Consider the following 18,273-nt stretch of genomic DNA (forward strand, 5'->3'; position numbering starts at 1 on the left):
AAAGGAAAATCAGTACACTCGCAATTGTATAAATTACATTTGAAAATAAACCACCCTACAATATACTGACGGTTATTTAAGTATACAAACCACCCTACAACATATGTGAATTAATTTACTATAACTTATGCCCTCTGGATAGTCCCATAAATTTACCTTATAGTAGAAAACTGCAAAGTAGGAACTACAGATTTACCTACTGATTGGAATTTCTCAAACTTAGCTTTGTAATGTACTACGGTCAGAAGTTGTCTAATTTGACAATAAAGAGCTATATAACTATGCTATTACGGTCATGTGTATATTGGAAAACTCATCTTTGAATGGAAGTAATCTTCAGAGGGCAATCCGAGGCACTAGAAAAATACTAAGACCATTTCTCTTTTCTTATTTTATAAAAATTTGGGTGAACTCAACTCCGATCACCACTGTAGGTTATATTATATCCTTTAGAATCATAGATTTTTTATAAAAATTCTTACATATTGTTGATCAGCACAACTCTCATTTGACAGAAAATAAAAAACATGACTTTTGTTAGGAATTGATCCAGCCAACTTGTACCCACGTGCTAAGACTAATGGGTAACAGGTAATAGTTGTATATGGTGGGCTTATTATTTCTTTATATATTTTGTCATACTGCTAGCAAGCTTTCAGTGGTTTGCCCATTTTCCTATGATAGTATTGCATTATTATCAAATGATTCTAAACATCTGATATTTGCTTTTAATTCAAAAAATGTTGTTCTTTTCTACTCTTCTCCATTCTTATTTGTTTTTTTACAACTTGCCTTTAACTTTTTCAAGGACAAAATAACCAAAATAGCACCTGTCATCCTCATTCTGAAAATCAGAAGCATTTGAAACCAGCCTTACCTTTGTCCTTAAATGAATGTCTTTCTATTTCATTTTAATTTGATAAAAAAGAACGTTCATTTTTCTACAAAATTTTGTACAATATAATATTCCAACTCTAAAAATATTTTATAGGTCATAAATGTGAGCCAATATTTTATTCGCTGTCTCCTTACATTCTAATTAATTTATAAAATGGAGTTTACACATTTTCCATTAATTACCTAGATCTTTAATTCAAATTGCCATCCTTAAAACAAATTTTGAGTCAAAATAATTTTCTAAGGAAACAGCAAACTAAAGGAAAAAATAATCAAAATATTACAGCACAAACAGAATTTCAATATTATTTTAAAACTTTATATTTGAAGAACTCATAAATAGGATTGCAAATGAATAGAGTCAGTATGAAAGTCCACTCGGTTAAAACTTGATATGAGTTCAATTAACACCGACCTTAACTCATGCTCGAGTTGACTTGGTGAACCAATTAAGTCAAGCTGTGTATATATTCAATTGGTTGGCTCATCAGGCTAGCTCAAATTTATATATTTTTAATTTTTAATATTATTAGTAACAAAATTACATGTATCTCCCAAATATTTTAATTATTTATTAGGGTGAAATATTAATTTTATTTAATTAAAAATAAAAAATTTATTTGAGCTCGAGTAGGTTTATATTAGAGCACGATTGAGTGCTGGTTTGAGTTCGATATCAAGCTGGATAAAATTGATTCAAGTTTTGTTTAATTTAGGCTTTATTTGTGCTTGATTAGATTTACATTAGAGTACGATTGAGTTCTAGTTCGAGTTTAACTTCAATTTTAATAAAATTGATTCATATTCAGTTTAATTAAACTAAAGTTTGACTCAATTCAACTTATTTGCACCTACTCAAAGGGCATTTCAGGACATATTCACCAAAAAAGAAAACAAAATTAAGAACAAAATACACTCTACCAAACGTAGCAGAATCAGAAAGGTGTTGGAAGTGCTTGCCTCATCATCTGACTAAGAAGACGTTACTAACTTTCATCTTTTACTCCATCCAAAATAATGCATAGCAAAGCAAAGTAGCTAACAGACAGAGATTTCACAAACAGACAAACAGATTCTGTTTTTTTTTTCCCTCAAAAATCGAGAAAGGGAGAACAGTAGAGCAGTTACACAATCTTCCAAGCCCAACAGTGTTCAATTGGGACTCCCACCACCGCCACCCACACGAGCGGTTCTCGATTTCCACGCACACACATAGTTCTAGAGAAATGATATATTTTGCTAAAAAATATGGTACCAATCCAGTCCCCAAATTGGACAAGGACACCCCAGATGATCTCATTCAGATAAAGAAAATAATTAGATAAATAAATATTTTCTCGAATGAAAGAATTTATCTAAGTGTACCTTGAATGCTGCTAATTTCACTTTACACCTTTTAAGTATACTCGCATTCTCATTTTCATTCCTAAACTTCACATTAAGATACTTTAATTTTTAAAGTATAAAATTTATCATACTTTTATTCTTAAAATATAAAAATTTGTCATACCTGAGGAACTAAAATATAACAAGTTGTAGTTTAAATACTAAAGTGAGGCATGCATTATTAAAGTGGCACATATTTTGTATTTTAGAGAATAATATTCTCACTTTAAAATTTAAGAATTAAAATAAAAATATAATTAAAGATTGCAAAGTGAAATTAATCCACGAGGAATATTTATCAATTTTTACTTCACATATACAATGAGTTTCTATTAGATGTAAAAATGGCCAAATTTGAGTTAACGAAACTTCAATTACAGAATGTCACCTCCTGCATGCTATGAAAATTTTAAATTTATTCAATTGGATAATTAAATAACAAAATAATCGTTCTTAAGTTCTTTTTGGATTTCGATATATGTTGAATTTAGCCAGTAGAGTACTTAAAAGATTTTCCCTTGCAATGTTTATATCATACTTTCACAAATCTAGTACCAATATATTAGTAAGAATGGTTCCACACTTCAAAATAACTTATAAAAATTTGGATAGCGAGTACTTTAGAGGTAGAAGGGCTTTTTGTATTAATTTTTTAATAGTAAGAAAACTAATTTGGCAAAATATTTATAAGTAGGGATATTATAAATTTATATATATATATATATTATAATAATTTAGAAATGATTTTGGCATATTAACGTGCAACCCTATAAAATGTGTCAAAAACAATATAAGGGTCAGAGTAGCAAGACAATTTTGTAGTCAATAGAAATAATTTGTTTGCATTTTTGTCTTAACTCTATCTTTCTTAGCAAAGGTCATGCTCTCCGTTCTGTTACCATTTCCCTGATCCTCATTATTCTCTTCAAAGTTTGGACGTTATTGTTTTGCTTTTACCTTTTCCTCTTCTTTTTGTGGTAGCAAATGATAAAGAATGTGACATCCTTCTGATTGAAGAGGAAACCCTTTCTTCATTGTTTCTTCTACAAAAAAATTAGTTATAGTTTTGCTTTTGGAGAGCAATGAATTTTCAGCACAAAGGAGATGGTGACAGCTTGCAGTGTGGCTTTCAAGGAGTGAACTCCTCATCTCCTCCAATCCCAAAAGTTCCCATTCCTATGGATTTTCCCTGGGAAGGAGAGAGTGATTTGAACATCAGAAGGGGAATGATTCAGTACTTGATTGCTGGTCCATCAGAACAGCAAGTGAAAATGCCTTGGTGTTTTCATCTAGTGGGAGATCATGGTAGGGAAGCACGGAGGGAAGATGATAGCAGAGTTGATCAAGAAACTCAAGAAAGTAAGAAAAAGAATGGTGGAGGACATACAAAACTTTGTTCCAGAGGTCATTGGAGACCTTATGAAGATGCTAAGCTGAAAGAACTAGTTTGTCAATACGGACCTCAGAACTGGAATCTGATTGCTGAGAAACTTGAAGGAAGATCAGGTAAAGACTAAGGAAACCATAAGAATTCTTTTTTTTTTTTTAATACAAGAAACCATGAGATTTTCAAAATAAATCATCAGTCGACAACACGGGGTCAATTGGTTGGTCTTTATTGAATTTCTTTCCTGGTTACTTTTTTTTTTTCAATTGGGGAGGGCTGCGGGGTTTTTTGTTTTTTTGGGAAGGGGGGGAGGGGTGGGTGGGGGGGTAAGTGTGGAAGTGGATGCGGCTGGGTTCAATGTATGGGCATATTTAGTTGCTTAAAACTCTTTCACGTACAATGCTGGTCATGTTGGAAATTCGTGTTCTGAAAAAGGGACTCTATGAATGCCGAATGTGCAAAAGGAATTTCCACTAACCAAAAGTTGTATTTTCTGTCACCTCTTTATCTTTATCTTTTTTTATTATTATTATTAACTGGTTTGTCGATTCAAAATATTTCTATGCATTGGTGCAGGAAAGAGCTGCAGATTGAGATGGTTCAACCAACTGGATCCAAGAATTAACAAGATGGCTTTCAGTGAAGAAGAAGAGGAACGGCTCTTGGCAGCTCACAGGATGTACGGTAACAAATGGGCTATGATTGCAAGGCTTTTTCCCGGAAGAACTGATAATGCAGTCAAGAATCACTGGCATGTCATCATCGCCAGAAAACAGAGGGAGGAAAATAGTGTATACAGGAGGAGAAAGCCCTCTAGTTTTCAAGCATACCATAAGGGATTTACAGTAAATACTCTGCAGAATAGTGCATGCAATGGTTCAGATGTTTCCACCAATAATAGGGAGGAATCTGCCTCTACTTGCACTGATCTCTCTCTAACTCCATCTTCAAACAGAGTCTCCCCTGGCTATTTCACTAGCTCTGTTTCTGCAGAAAAATACCATTTTTTGGGTCCTGATTTGAATCAAGCGGGTAAGATCATCTAATTTCCACACCTCTGCAAGATTTTTCTTTTCTTTTCAATTGTCTGAGCGCTTCTTTATATACATATACTTCAATTCTTTAGAAGGAGACCTGTTGAGCCCTCTTTGAATTTGTCACGTTTAGAATGTACTAATGTTCCCACCGTCCATTTCTTCAGTATCTCCTGCAACTGAGACGTATTTTGAGTCCTCCTCCTGAGTTCATTTTGTCATTTTTGGCCCTTATGCTCACTTCATTATTGTTTCTTTTTTTTTTCAAAATACTTTCAGCATCATCAGGAGATGAAAGAAAAGTGATGAAAACAAGAAGTGCTGTTCAATATTGTCAGTTAAACAACAATGGGCCAATTGCAAAGGCAACAGTTACCATAAATCCATCTGCTCAGTCAGATTCAAGCTCGGAACTTTCTGCATCAGAGTCAGTAGCGAATAACGCCAGCACCAGACTCCTCCTCTTGAATGACAAAATTGAGAATGGAATTGAGAGCTACAAATTGCCATTTATTGATTTTCTTGGAGTTGGAGCCAGAAAATGATAGTTTAGTGGCCATTTGGTTTGGGGTTTGGAGCAATTGAAAGCTGAAAATGACTAAAGTGTAAAAGTTCTGAAGCTGTATGAATGCATTCTCTGCATTTTGCATGATCACAAGTGCGTTTGGCAGCACGAACTCTACTGTCTCATGTACAGATCAGTTGATAAAACTTCATAGAAAGCACCAAAAGTCCAAAAAAAAAAGAAGAACAAATTACTCAGATAGCTACTAAACTTTTTCAATAGTCAAGATTTGGCCACTTAATTATTAATAGTATGTTTTTACCTATTGAACTATCAAAAATATGAATTTTACGCCATTCCGTTTCATTCTATCGTTAATTCTACCAGATCTAAGGGTCTACATGCCTTACAAGACATACTATTAATAGTTATATCTAACAGAGTTTATGGTAAAATCAAATAAAATGGTTCAAAATTTACACTTTTAATAGTTTAGTGAATAAAAATATGCTATTAATAGATGAATGGTCAAAAATTTAATTGCTACCTGGATAATTTGCTTTAAAAAATCATTCAATTTTAAACAAAAGGACGGAAAAAGAGATGACCAATCTTTCTTTATTGAAGTGCAATGTAGTTCATCTCAAGGAGAAGTAGGTTTCACTAAGCTGAGTTATCAAACAAAAACTCTTTTTCCTTGATATTTTAATGCAGTTATTAGTGTTTATTTTACTGTTTATCCTTTTTTTTTGTTAAAAAAGGGTTTGGCATACTTTTGTTGACCCTGGAGAAGATATTGTGTGTTGCATAAATTTGCCCCATTTAAGGATAATTTGACAACTAATAAGTCTCTTGGCACCACTTTTGATGAAGGCAAATTTCTAAAGTATGCTTAGAAAGAGGGGGTTGGGCTGAAAATCAAGCAACAAAAGTATTGGAAAGTATATATCTTATCGAAGAAAATACTATTTGGAGGTGTAGGATAGGTATGGAAATTTACTTAAAACTGGCAATTGGCTTGTTGATTCGTGCAATAGATGAAATTACTCTTTTCGTTTTATTTTTAATTTTTGGTAAATAGTAAAAATTGTAAAAGTGATTTGAGTGAAAATGTTCAAGAATGTGACTGGAACGATTGACAAGGCTAACAAACAAATGCTTTTTTCCACAGAAATTTTCATAAAATCAATGTCTACAAAAAGATAAGTAATTAAAAGGGAAGCAAATCAGATATTAAAGACATAAGAAGAATACTCATGAAGTAGAGTATCATAAGAAGACTTGATGGGTATGACCATGTCTATCTTAGACAGATTATCTGGAACTTCAAGTCTGGGATTGGTTTGCAATTTGCAGGAAATTCCTAAACATGATTCAAAGTGGTAGTTTCAATGGGAAATTTGCCTCACAAGTTCCATGTCAGTCACTTAGTGCTGATATCCATTTTTTATTCAGGGATGATTTCAGAAGCCTCCCTTGGGATTTCTGACACTTTCATTGAACCTCTCTTATCTTAGAAAAGTGTATTTTAAGAACATTTAGTACTTTCAAAGAGGTTTCCAACGGCACCTGATTTTCCAATTTCTGACATGTAGAATGGGAGATACGATTTTTCAAAGTATCATATCAAACCTGAATTTTTTTCCCAAATTCCAAGGGAAGGGAGTTTTCAAGTACTCCTTATTCCTTCAATATTTCTTGAACGTTTTATACTTGATTTCCCAAAATGAAAACTCGATTACTGTGTACTTTAAGAAACTCCATTTAAACCTCGATTTACGAGTAATTGAGGTTCGTTTTCATGAAATTTCCTTAGATTGTACTAGTGCTCAATCTTCCTTGATAATTGGGATATATGAGTGATACTTCACTATTATTTGCTCAGGCGCACACGAGGACCCTCAAGAGGATCCCACGGTGAACGTTTAAATTTCGGTTGAGACTACTTCTAACTTGGTGAGTGTCAAGTGCGTGTCTATTGAACTCTATGGACTTGATTCATGCTTGACTTACTGATTACATGCTTAGCCTACTTGGTTTTGAAAAATGGAGTCGGGTGTGTACTTTATGCACTCGTTCTCATTTGAAACAAATGATCATGCTTAAATGATTTACCTAGTTTACATGACTTGAAATACCTGCTTAGACTGTCGAATGCTTTATTACATGACATGGTGTGCTATGGCTGCATACGTCGCTGGAGTGAATCTCCTCGACACTTACATGATACATGGGGGACGCCAAACTCATAAGCCGACCTTGGGACTCGAGCCGGCATGGGCTTGGTCGGGAACCTTGGGAGTCATGAGAAATCACATGATAAGCTTGATCTATTTGAGAGATCTTGCTTGGCATACTCGTGGAGTATAGCCTTATAAATGTCGTGCGGGCCCGAAGCGGTGTATGGTGGACGGATGAGAAGTAAGTGGTGATCTACGGTTTGAAAATATCAACCCGGTTGATGGAGAGTCATCGCGGGAAGATATACGAATGAACTGGCAAAGCAAGTGGAACTTAGCTTCTGAGAGCTACCATATCCTTGAATTGTTTCTGTTTACATTTCGTTGGCTTTATGAATTACTTGTAATTTATCACTTGAACTGTTATTTGGGCTTGTTACCTGAACAACGTGCTTGCATGTGTGTTCTTGGCCTCACGAGCTTTTTGCTTACCCTGTAGATTTGTTTTCCTTAACAGGATTGGACTTGGAGAAATGTTGGAGAAACCCCTCTTGGCGTACTCTTGTTTTAGGGTTTCCGTTGCACTTTGGGGCTAGACTTGTGATTGATGTATATTTTGAATATTGATGTATTTCGAGGTCCCGATGTAATGATTGGGCAGATGTTGAATATTGATAAGCTTGAATGCTTACGCACTGATTGTATTTACGATATTTAATCGTAACGTCTAGTATTGTATTAAGCTTGGACGGAAATTGCTTGAGTCCTGGCGAGAGTTGGGCAGGCGTCCCATGGATACCCTTTGGTTCGCCTTAGGGAGAAGTGGGGGCGTCACATCACTAGTGCTTTCAATTTCCCGAGGCCGGATCACTTCATTTCGAAGTTTTATGTCCGATGTCCGTAGCTTTCCTTTTGTTAGTCTACCATATGCACAAGAATTCTTGTCCTTTGTGAATTCAATCTCTTGAGAACTTGGGAAATATTTCAGTGCCGACTCTTATAGATAAGAGATCAACTTTCAAAAGGAAACTATGTCTGGATGAACCAATCCCAAGCTTATTAATTGAACTTCCGTTAGGAGCAGAAACCCATTCGGATTCAAATTAGAACTTTCTTCAACCTGAATTCTCCTTGAACGTGGTATAATTTGGGTATAATTTGTGACAAACCCGTGTCTTGCAAGCCCATAATTGGACCGAACTCAAGGCTTTTACAAATTTACTGGCAACGGCTCAATCATATAAGATGGCCATGCAAAATGCCACGATAGTCACCGAATGCATGCAAAGCTTGGTGAATTAGTCATTTCAATTTCCAAGACCAAATCACATCATGCACTTGCCTCAAGTCCACAGCCTTGGCTATAGATGTTGTTTTTTTTTTTACTTTCGGGAATTCAAAGATCATGTGTATAAGGATTCTTTCTTTTGGATAACCTCTCAAAGCTAGGAATTGCGTCCTTGGTAAATTGTTGAATTGAATCCGACAACTCAAGGAGGAGTTCCATATAAATTGTATTATCATTTTGTTGAAACATAATCACAGCCCATGACAAGTCACGCTTGCTCACTTGCTCAACTCCACATTGAATTAAAACTCTTTGCCATTACAAATTCTACTATTACCAATGCAATCCCAAAGACCTTGATAAACCGGTTTTAGTTTTGGAAGGCAGATCCACTCTCTTTCAAATTCGTATGGAAAAGGACTTCCTTCCAATTCAGATTCGAATCAAACCTTCTCCTATAAATAACCAAGTCCCAGCCACAAAATCTTGGATGCGTTTTATTTCTCTCTTTAGTTGCATCATCAAGTTGTCGTTGCCGTAAGAGTCAATCATCATCCATAGGTTGCGATCCAATAAAATTTTTTCCTCGCTTACCAGGTACTTGAAGCTTCACCCTTTTTTTTTTGTACTGGCAATATCTAATTGCTACAAGAAGCTTCGGTCAAGGCTCTTGCATGCTTCATCATTAGATGCTTTGCTTGGAATTTGTTTGTCTACTCAACATGTGCTTTAGACTTGTATCTCCGACATATTATAAGATAGTTTGGCCCTTTGATTTATCTACTAAAATAATGCCAAGCATGATTTCTGAGCTATTCCTTATGGTTGGAAACTTGATCTCAATTTCCGTACTAGTCATTTTGCATCTCAAATATTGCTATCATACATGATCTCGATCTCAACTTTATTAACTTGCTTCTTCGTAGAAAACCAATACCGTGCTTGAAGAGGAGTTTGAAACAATTTTGAGAAAACTTCAAATTTTTCTCTCCAACTTCCAAGCCAAAATTAAGCTAGAAATCACTAAAATAACAACTAAACAAACAAGAAATTCTCAAGTCCGCTACCTAGTAATTCACCTCAAGGCATCTACCTAAGAGTAAATCAAGAAAACAAGGGTATCCTCAAGTCATCTAGTCTAACTTTGTTTAGGGTTTCAAATATCCTTTCATAACAATGCAAAGCTACCTCTAAAACTTGCATGAAACTAAAGATCAAGTGAAGTGAAACTAGTTACCTCACCCAAGCTTCTTCAACCCCAGTTAGAGTCAAGCTTTGCACCACCAAAATCACCAAGAATCACCACAAGACAAGAGCTTTCTTCTAGCTTGATCAACTTCCAAATGTTTGAAGGTTTTGGAGAGATTCTTGGAGCAAGATTTTGGGTTGAAGATAGAGTTTTTCTTCCCTTCCTTTGGAGCTTCAAGAGTTCAGCCAATGAGAGAGAAAAGGAAGAAGAAATTGAGCTTTGAATTGTGATGTGAAGTTGAAGAGAAATCTTGCTTTTTGGTGGTTTAAAGGTCAACTAGGAATAGTGACCAAATAGTGTCATGCACTAGTTAGTTTTTTTTTCTTGTTTCTTACTCTCAAATACTAATCTTCTAAAGTAGTTTCTCTTACACCACTAATACTCATTCTTACTAGTCCGAGGTTAATTCTCCAAATCCCCAATTAACAGCGTCGGTGTGGCTTTTGAAAAATTTTGACACGTAAGCAATAAAAATATGATTTAAGTAAAATTCATGCTAAAATAATAAAATTAAATAACACCAATGCAAATAATTTTAAAATAAGTAAAATTAAGAATAAAAGTACGAATCCTCACAAATATGCTAATCGATGTCAATTGATACAAGAGAATATGTCCTAATTAGTGCTAGTGGTACTAATAAACACATGAGATTTATTTATATTAACAGATACAAAAATCCTTTCTACTTTTTAAGTGTAGACTAGACTAGGTGTAGACAAGTAATTACCTTAATCACTAATTGTTGACCCTACTCCTTGATCAATAAAAATGCTCGTGCAAATGCACGCGCTAATAAACACGCAGATCGAAGCTGTCGGATCTGGACCAAGATTGGGTCGTGGGATGGAGCAGCATGTAGTTGATAGGCTGGAGCATTAAACGGGAACCAACCGGTGTAGAGTGCGGGTGAGTGATGGCCCGATGCATGCCTGCATGTGAAATGGATTCTAGCTATGGAAAAGGTATAGAAATAATCGAGCTGCTGTGAAGTGGAGAGTTATAGTGTCGTAGACGAAGATGAAGGCTAGAAATGGGAAAACATAAAGGAATAGCTGCGAAAGGTTTTAGGGAAAACAAATAAGAACAATATTTTCTTGCAAATTTATCCAAAGAACTAAACAAATGCTCTTGATACTATATTAGAAATTCAGAGTAGGGAAAATTAAATACTTTTCTAAAAATTTGTATCATGAGACAATGCATGTACTTATGGACTTGTCTAAAATGAATCTAAATAACTAGTACATCAAATTTTGTCTAATACCTATGAGATAATATATCCTAATTCATACTAACTCGACAAGGTAATATGCTAATCGGTGTTCATTGATGCAAGAAAATATAACCTTACTAGTGCTAATGACTCTGAAGATACAAGAGATTTATGGTTTCGAAAGAATGCCCTAACCCGTGGTTGTTACTGGTGCCAAAATTACCCAAACTTTTTCTAGCAAAAAAAGAATTTATTTATATTAATAGAACAATAATCCTTTTTACCTTTTGGACATACCACACGATTTACAAGTCTATGTCCGGACTAGGTGTAGATAAGTATTTACCTTAATCAATAATTGTTGACTCTACTCGTTATCACTAAATTTATACATTTTTGTACAAAAAAAAAAAAAAAAAAAAAAAAACTAGACTACAATTTGGTATATCAAAGTGCAATTTTTTTTCTTCCAGAAATGTTCTAATGGAAAAGCATTCACTTTGTATAAAAATACACAAGAGCAAATCTATATATTAAGTTTGAAGAATTTCAAAGATGATTTAACATCACAATTTTCTGTAGATGGATCATACATTCATATTTCTATCCAATACAAGCAGCGGTTTTGTGGCACTCATTAAGATTTAGAACAGCTAAGGTAATTTCAACTATATCAGCAACATTTTGTATTTCTGGCGTCAATGAAGGTTCAAGTGGCTTGGGGTCATTTAATGCATCTTCACATTCCGTAGCGTCATCGAAGGCGCCTGTGAGTGCTATGGCAAGGTTTGAATAGTTTTCATGATTTAGCATTGAAAAATCTTGGTCCAATCTAGAGTTGACTCCATCATATAAATCAGAACATGCTCCGAGAGCACGTTTGAGAAGAGGATCTGTGGTGGTTCTTAGAAGACTTGAGATTTTTGAAGAGGTCCCAGCAGCAATTGCTTTGGCCTTGTCGTTGAGTATGGTGCAAAAGCCACTAGGACTAGTCTTCAAATTGCTTCGAGGATCGGCGGAGATCACATCAATACATTTGGCACTGTGGGTTGTCTTTTTACACCACGTATGGAAATCCTCGGCTGCAGTGCCTTGAGAGGCAAGGACGAGCAGGAGGAATGTTGCTATCGAAAGCATGAGAGTTAGGCCAACTCTAATGGTAGACATAATCTTCCTTAAGCTGTTTTGATCTTCCGCTAAGTAATGGATGGCTTTGAAATTTTTGAGATGAGGACTGAAAAAGGTTGAAGGCCTTTTAATATAGAAAACAAGTGAAGACAAAGAGATGTATGGTAATAGGTAGTAGAAAATATGGTAGGACGGAAGGGGCAGGTAAAATGAAATTTATACCATTCAATTTTTACATCTCATTAATGACCTTTCAATATGGCCATCGATATGGTCATTATGGTCATTAATGACCATATTTTCAATATAGTAATGACCTACCATATTTTCAATATTTTCAATTATGGTCATTAATACCAAATTGAAAGGTAAAATGAAATCTATTTTGGAAAGGTATAATGACCTACCATATTTTCAATTAAAAAGGTCATTATACCTTTCAATATTTTAATGACCATATTACCTTTCAAATAAAAGAAAGTGAAAACATCTCATTAATGAAATTTAAAACATCGCCTTTCAATTACCTTTCAATGACCTTTCAAAATGGTCATTTACATCTAATTATACCTTTCCAAAATAGATTTCATTTTACCTTTCAATTTGGTAATTAAAAACATCGCATAGATTCATAATTTGGTAGGGCATTCAACCGCATTGAATTTCTTGACAAATTGGGAATTTATACTAGTGGCCCCAGATAAGAAAATAATCAACAATATAAGATACCATCTAGCTAATGGGTGCTCAATGGGCTCTCAATAATATAGTTAAAATTACCATAATTGACGAATTTTAACAATTAAGAGGTAATGTCATTAGTTTTGGAGAACTTCTGGCGAATGACAAAAATGACCATTTCAAATAAACCAATAAAGGTAGGTGAAAGTTGGACTATTTGTGCTTCAATTTCATCTCTTTCTATTCTTTTCTTTTTTTGTTTAGTTGTCTTTTTTTCTACAACATAAATTTAGAAATATAATAATTTACTTTCGTAAAACTAAGCACAAAAGTGTGGCCAACTTTATGCTCTTTTCTTTTATGGATCTAAAAGATGCATAATACTGTCAAGGTAGTTAAAGTAGCTTATTTTTATACTTTTATTTCTTTTTTATTACAAAGAGATAATGGTTTCCTAAATTCTAGACCAAACCAAATCAAGACTTTTATGGCTAAAAAAAGGAAAACAATTATAAACTTGAAACTTGTTATCCTCCACAAAAGACAAATTGAAAGGTAAAATGAAATCTATTTTGGAAGAAGACATAGAATAATAAATTTTTTAAAACTTGTAAAAGAAGAAAATATAGAAAAAAAAAATTCAAAAACATCGACAAAACAAGCAAGTACTCTTTAGGTGAATTTTAAACAAATTCTCTTAATTAAACAAATTGTATATGAATGGTTCACTAGGTTTTCTTTTTCTTTTAGTTGATAAATGAATTTAATTTTAACATGGTTCTTGTGACATTTTACATCACTTGTCAAAACCAACTAATGATTTTGATGTGAAAATATGTAAAAATAAAATAAAATAAAATGAGTCAACTTCCAATACATGAATATTTTCAACTAAAATGATCTCTCTTGGATTTTACATTTGTTTTATCTTTAATATATTTTCTCAAAGCATTGAAGATTTTAAACATGAGTTAAAACTTTTGTAGTTCTAAACATGAGTTAAATATGAGTTTTACGCATCTTGATTCCATTTTTGAGGCTTAAAAGCATCACTTTTGGTGCCATGGTGAATTCATTATTTCAACGGTAGAAAGATAAGTGTTTGCACAAGATCTGTGATACTTATTTTTAGAAAAAAGGTTACGTATGTCATTTAATATTTGAATACCTTAAAAGTAGCTTTCCAAAATGTGAAATGATTAAGTAGACTATTTCTTGTCTATATTAATGATTGGATAATGGGCACCCATTAGAAAATCCCTAGATTTAATTATTAATGAGTGAATCAGTAACTTGCCATGGATATGAGTGAAGTAATTTATATGATTTAATTGTTCTTTTTCATTTATGGTAGGTTAATTGATATGCTAATAGCAAGTCCATAGTGGAAACAATTAGAGCGGGAAATGTGATTGTTTGTGAGCATAAATAAATATACATAACTTTCTTACTTTATATAAGCACAAAAATTAAGAATAACAAAGTGGTGACTGATTATAGTTAACAAACTTAGCAAATTTTCTAAAATATGACCAAAATTAAACACAATAAGAATGTAAAGTAAGACCAGTAGTCAGGGAAGAGGTCTTTGAATTCTTCCCACTGTTAGGTTCAAGGTTCGAATCTTAAGTCTGACAGTTAGGGGTGAAAAGATTGTGGAGAGTGGAGGGACATTTAAAAAAAAGAATGAAAATTAAGGATAGCAAAGTGGGATTTTTTTTCTTTTTTTTTTTTTGAGTGTAAGTAGGAAGTTTTTAACACTTTGTCTCCAACTTATAATCTTTCCCACCTTACCCCTTACCTCTTACCCCAACAAGGCAAATGATTAATCATTATTAATAGAAACATTACACCTAAAACATGGAACAGTTTAGGATTAGTTGTTGTTAACAAAAATAAAATAATTTAAATCTAACCAAATAAATTAGGGCAATATGTGTGAGGCATCGAAATTCTACTTGTCTTTATAGCTCTTATTTGAACTTACTTGCCTTAAAATCTTGGTTGCTTTAATGGTTACATCATGATTTATCCCCTATTGTATTATTTACCTTGGTGCATGCTTAATTTGGTGCATGATAAGTTTCATAGTGCAGCATACTGGTGTGATCAACTAGTAAGATGTGTGCAATAAATTTGGAGGATTAGAAAAAGTTTTATACAAAAGGGACTATGTGACATAAGGTGTTAAGAGTCAATTTGGAGAAACCCTAGATATCTTGGTGAAATAGAGACAAATAGAGGGACAGAGATAGATATCTTTTCTTTTCTTGTCATTTGTCAAGTAGCCAACCAAAGCTGACCATGACCTTGGCCAAGATAAGCTTTTCTTTCTTCCCTTTTCTTTCTTCACCATTTCTTCCTTCTTTGTCTTGTCTTGGCCGAAATTCTTGAGGCGAAAATAGGGGAAAACCAACTCCAAGTTCAAGCATTGATTTCTTGCTTGATTAGTGAGAGAAAACAAGAGAAAATCCTAGTCTACTCCGACAAACCTAGAATAAGCTTGGAAGGAAGCTATTGGAGAGGTTTTGGAGGAAGAAACCCTTGAGTACTTCATGCTTGGCTGTCCATCTAAGGTTTTGGAGGTAAAGAGGTGAACTTTGTTAGAAATCTTCCCTTTTTTTTTTTGATCAATAACTTATGATTTTATTGAACTAACACCAGGGAACATAATACAATTCTCAACAACTCTCAACTCAAGAGTCTCCTACGAAAATTCGGGAAACCTAACTACTCCATCTGGATCTCACCCCGGACCTTCACAGGCAATGTGCGATGACTCCAAAAATTGTCTCCTACTCCATGTCTGCTCCTAGGTTAGCCAAATAATCAGCCGGCTTGTTCGCCTCTCTATAGCAATTAGTGATTTCCCGGAAGTAACGCTTATATCTGAGCAAGCCCTCCAGCTCCCGTTGCAGTCTCCACGGGCATCCTCGTTTCCCTTGTAGAATCTGCACCAAGACTAGAGAGTCAGTCTCGATATATAGGTCATGCAAGCCGCGGGCTACACATAATTGCACCCCAAATGCCATAGCCTTGAGCTCCGCGTGTAAACTCATCAAGGAGCCAAAGAAGCAGGAATATCCGAAAATGACCTGCCCGTCCGAGTCCCTCATCACGCCCCCATCCCCACTAACTCCCAGGTTCCCCCTAGCACAGCCATCTGAATTCAGCTTACACCCTACCGTAGGAGCCACCCAATGCACTGGAAATATCGACATCCTCCGTCTCATAGCCAACAAGGAAGAGTGGAACACCTCCCAAGAGCCCGACGAACATGTTATCTTCGGAAAATGGCAATGGTATAAGTCCCTTAGTTGGTGAAAAACCTGCCACACCACCTCAGTACCCATCATACTTCTCCCTTCAAAGACTCCTTTGTTCCTTTCTTTCCACAATTCCCAGCAGGTGAGCATAGGGAGCAGCCGATTAACGAATTTGAGGTACACATTTTGCCCCCGGCGCAACCACAACCTTAGCACCCTGTGCCGCAAATTGGACACCCCGCCCTCTTCCCCTGGGTCCTCGAAACTACTCCAAACCGCCCTTGCTACATCCCCTGTGCAAAACGTGTGGTCAAGCCCCTCCTCGTCCGGCTCCGCGCAACAATGACACCTAGATGGGCCCTGAACCCCAAATTTACGTAGTACATCTGACATGGGAAGCCCTGACCGTAGGAGCCGTAACATTAAAAAAGAAATCTTGAGTGGGCATCCCTTGAGCCAAACTTGGGAGGCCACCCAGGAACAATTAGTCGCCTACGCAACCAGAGAGAACGTTGAGGCAATCGAAAACACCCCATCCTGCGTTAAAGCCCAAACCATCATATCAGACCCTCGAGAGGGAGGATGGGGAACATCCATGACTTGCCTCACCACCCCAGGCTCTAAAACTTGGTTGAATAGCCCTAAATTCCACCGTGCCTCTGTGACAAAATTTGAAACTCTATGTTCATGAAAAATCTCCACCCGATGACATAAGGCTCCTGTACCCAACCAATTGTCATGCCAGAAATCCATCGATCCCTTACCTAGAATCCAACTGATGTGCTCCTCCGCCAAATGCTGGACCGAACATAATCTGCGCCACATTGAAGACTGTGAAGTGACACCTTCTGCCAGGCATGGATGGACCCCTTTACAGTATTTTGCTGATAGAAATTCTGCCCACAGAGATTGCTGCTGCCTAAAGGTCCACCAGACCTTAATGGAGAATGCATCATACACCTTCGCAATGCTCCGAAAGCCGATCCCACCCTCATCTTGCGGATGGCACAGATCACCCCAGCTAATCCAATGGAACTTGGGGCCAAAGTCTGTCGAGCCCCACAAGAAATTCACCATCACCTTTTCCAACAAGGCAAAAACCCTCCTCAGCAGCGACGCCGCTACCAACAAATAGATCGGCAGTGAAGACAACACACTCCTTAGCAATACTATCTTGTCCCCAGTCGAAAGAACCCGATGCCTCCATGATAAGATTCTAATGGTTATAACACTGCATATCTCCGTAAAATAACTCTGTAAGCACAAATTTTGTTGCCTAAAATAAAAGACAAGAAAACTTGCACAAATATCAAATTTATTAAATCAAATAATAAGCGGGTTACAATCTCTGAAAGTTCTTGAATCAAAGAAATTAATCCCCTGATTCTTTTCTTCGAATAACTTCAATTGAAGGGCCGAAAAGACTTGTTCTCCAATCGAAAGGGTGTTTCCTACAATTTCGGCGTAGAAAACGATTGATTTGATGATGGCGCCAAACACTTGGAACTTCGAGTCTTCAACACCGATAGCAGGAGGATTTGTTTGACTTGATTTGGACTTGGATTTGAGGAAGAAAGCTCTTGAGGGAATTTGACAGAGTTTCTCCGAATGTTAGTGATTTTTCTATATCTTTGCCTTGAGGGAAGACCTCTATTTATAGCCAAAATATGCAGGCTAGGTCTTCAAGAAAACCCTCAGAATCTTCCTGCATTTTGGATCACTTGTTACCCAAGAAATCCATTTAACTTGGGCTTAAATATTGGGCCAACCCAGATAGTCCATTGTGAATTAATAAATCAATTAATTCACTCCAACTTAAATGGACATTACGGATTTAATTTGATTTAATAACCCATATAATATTGGCCCGATTTGCCAGTCCAAAACATGATGGACTTCTATAATTTAATTTAATTTAATCAAGATCGATTTAGTTTAAATAAATCTTGACTAAAATAAATTAAATAAATTTTATTTGTTTACAAATGCCCCCACTTCAAGACTCAATTGAGACTTGCTTGTCAAGGATTGAAATAGAGACTTGAAGTACTTGATT

General features: G+C 35.5%; 2 protein-coding genes across 2 annotated transcripts; one reads left to right on the forward strand and one right to left on the reverse strand.

Annotated features, from left to right (window-relative positions):
* Positions 1-3,365: 3,365 nt before the first annotated feature.
* LOC113757292 (transcription factor CSA-like) lies at positions 3,366-5,249 on the forward strand. Its single transcript, XM_027300651.1, has 3 exons — positions 3,366-3,789; positions 4,247-4,702; positions 4,984-5,249. The coding sequence occupies exons 1-3, from the start codon at positions 3,366-3,368 to the stop codon at positions 5,247-5,249; spliced, it is 1,146 nt and encodes a 381-aa protein (XP_027156452.1).
* A 6,496-nt stretch (positions 5,250-11,745) lies between these two features.
* On the reverse strand, positions 11,746-12,309 carry LOC113757293. Its single transcript, XM_027300652.1, has one exon. It carries the CDS (start codon positions 12,307-12,309, stop codon positions 11,746-11,748), a length of 564 nt encoding a protein of 187 aa, XP_027156453.1.
* Between the last annotated feature and the right edge of the window lie 5,964 nt (positions 12,310-18,273).

This window comes from Coffea eugenioides, unplaced genomic scaffold, assembly GCF_003713205.1.
Source record: "Coffea eugenioides isolate CCC68of unplaced genomic scaffold, Ceug_1.0 ScVebR1_2926;HRSCAF=4050, whole genome shotgun sequence".
NCBI lineage: Eukaryota > Viridiplantae > Streptophyta > Magnoliopsida > Gentianales > Rubiaceae > Coffea > Coffea eugenioides.

Coding starts and splice junctions, on each gene's coding strand:
- LOC113757292 (XM_027300651.1), top strand. CDS start 3,366: ATGAATTTTCAGCACAAAGGAGATGGTGACAGCTTGCAGTGTGGCTTT. Junction 3,790..4,246: donor GAAACTTGAAGGAAGATCAG/GTAAAGACTAAG, acceptor GCATTGGTGCAG/GAAAGAGCTGCAGATTGAGA. Junction 4,703..4,983: donor TCCTGATTTGAATCAAGCGG/GTAAGATCATCT, acceptor AAATACTTTCAG/CATCATCAGGAGATGAAAGA.
- LOC113757293 (XM_027300652.1), bottom strand. CDS start 12,309: ATGTCTACCATTAGAGTTGGCCTAACTCTCATGCTTTCGATAGCAACA.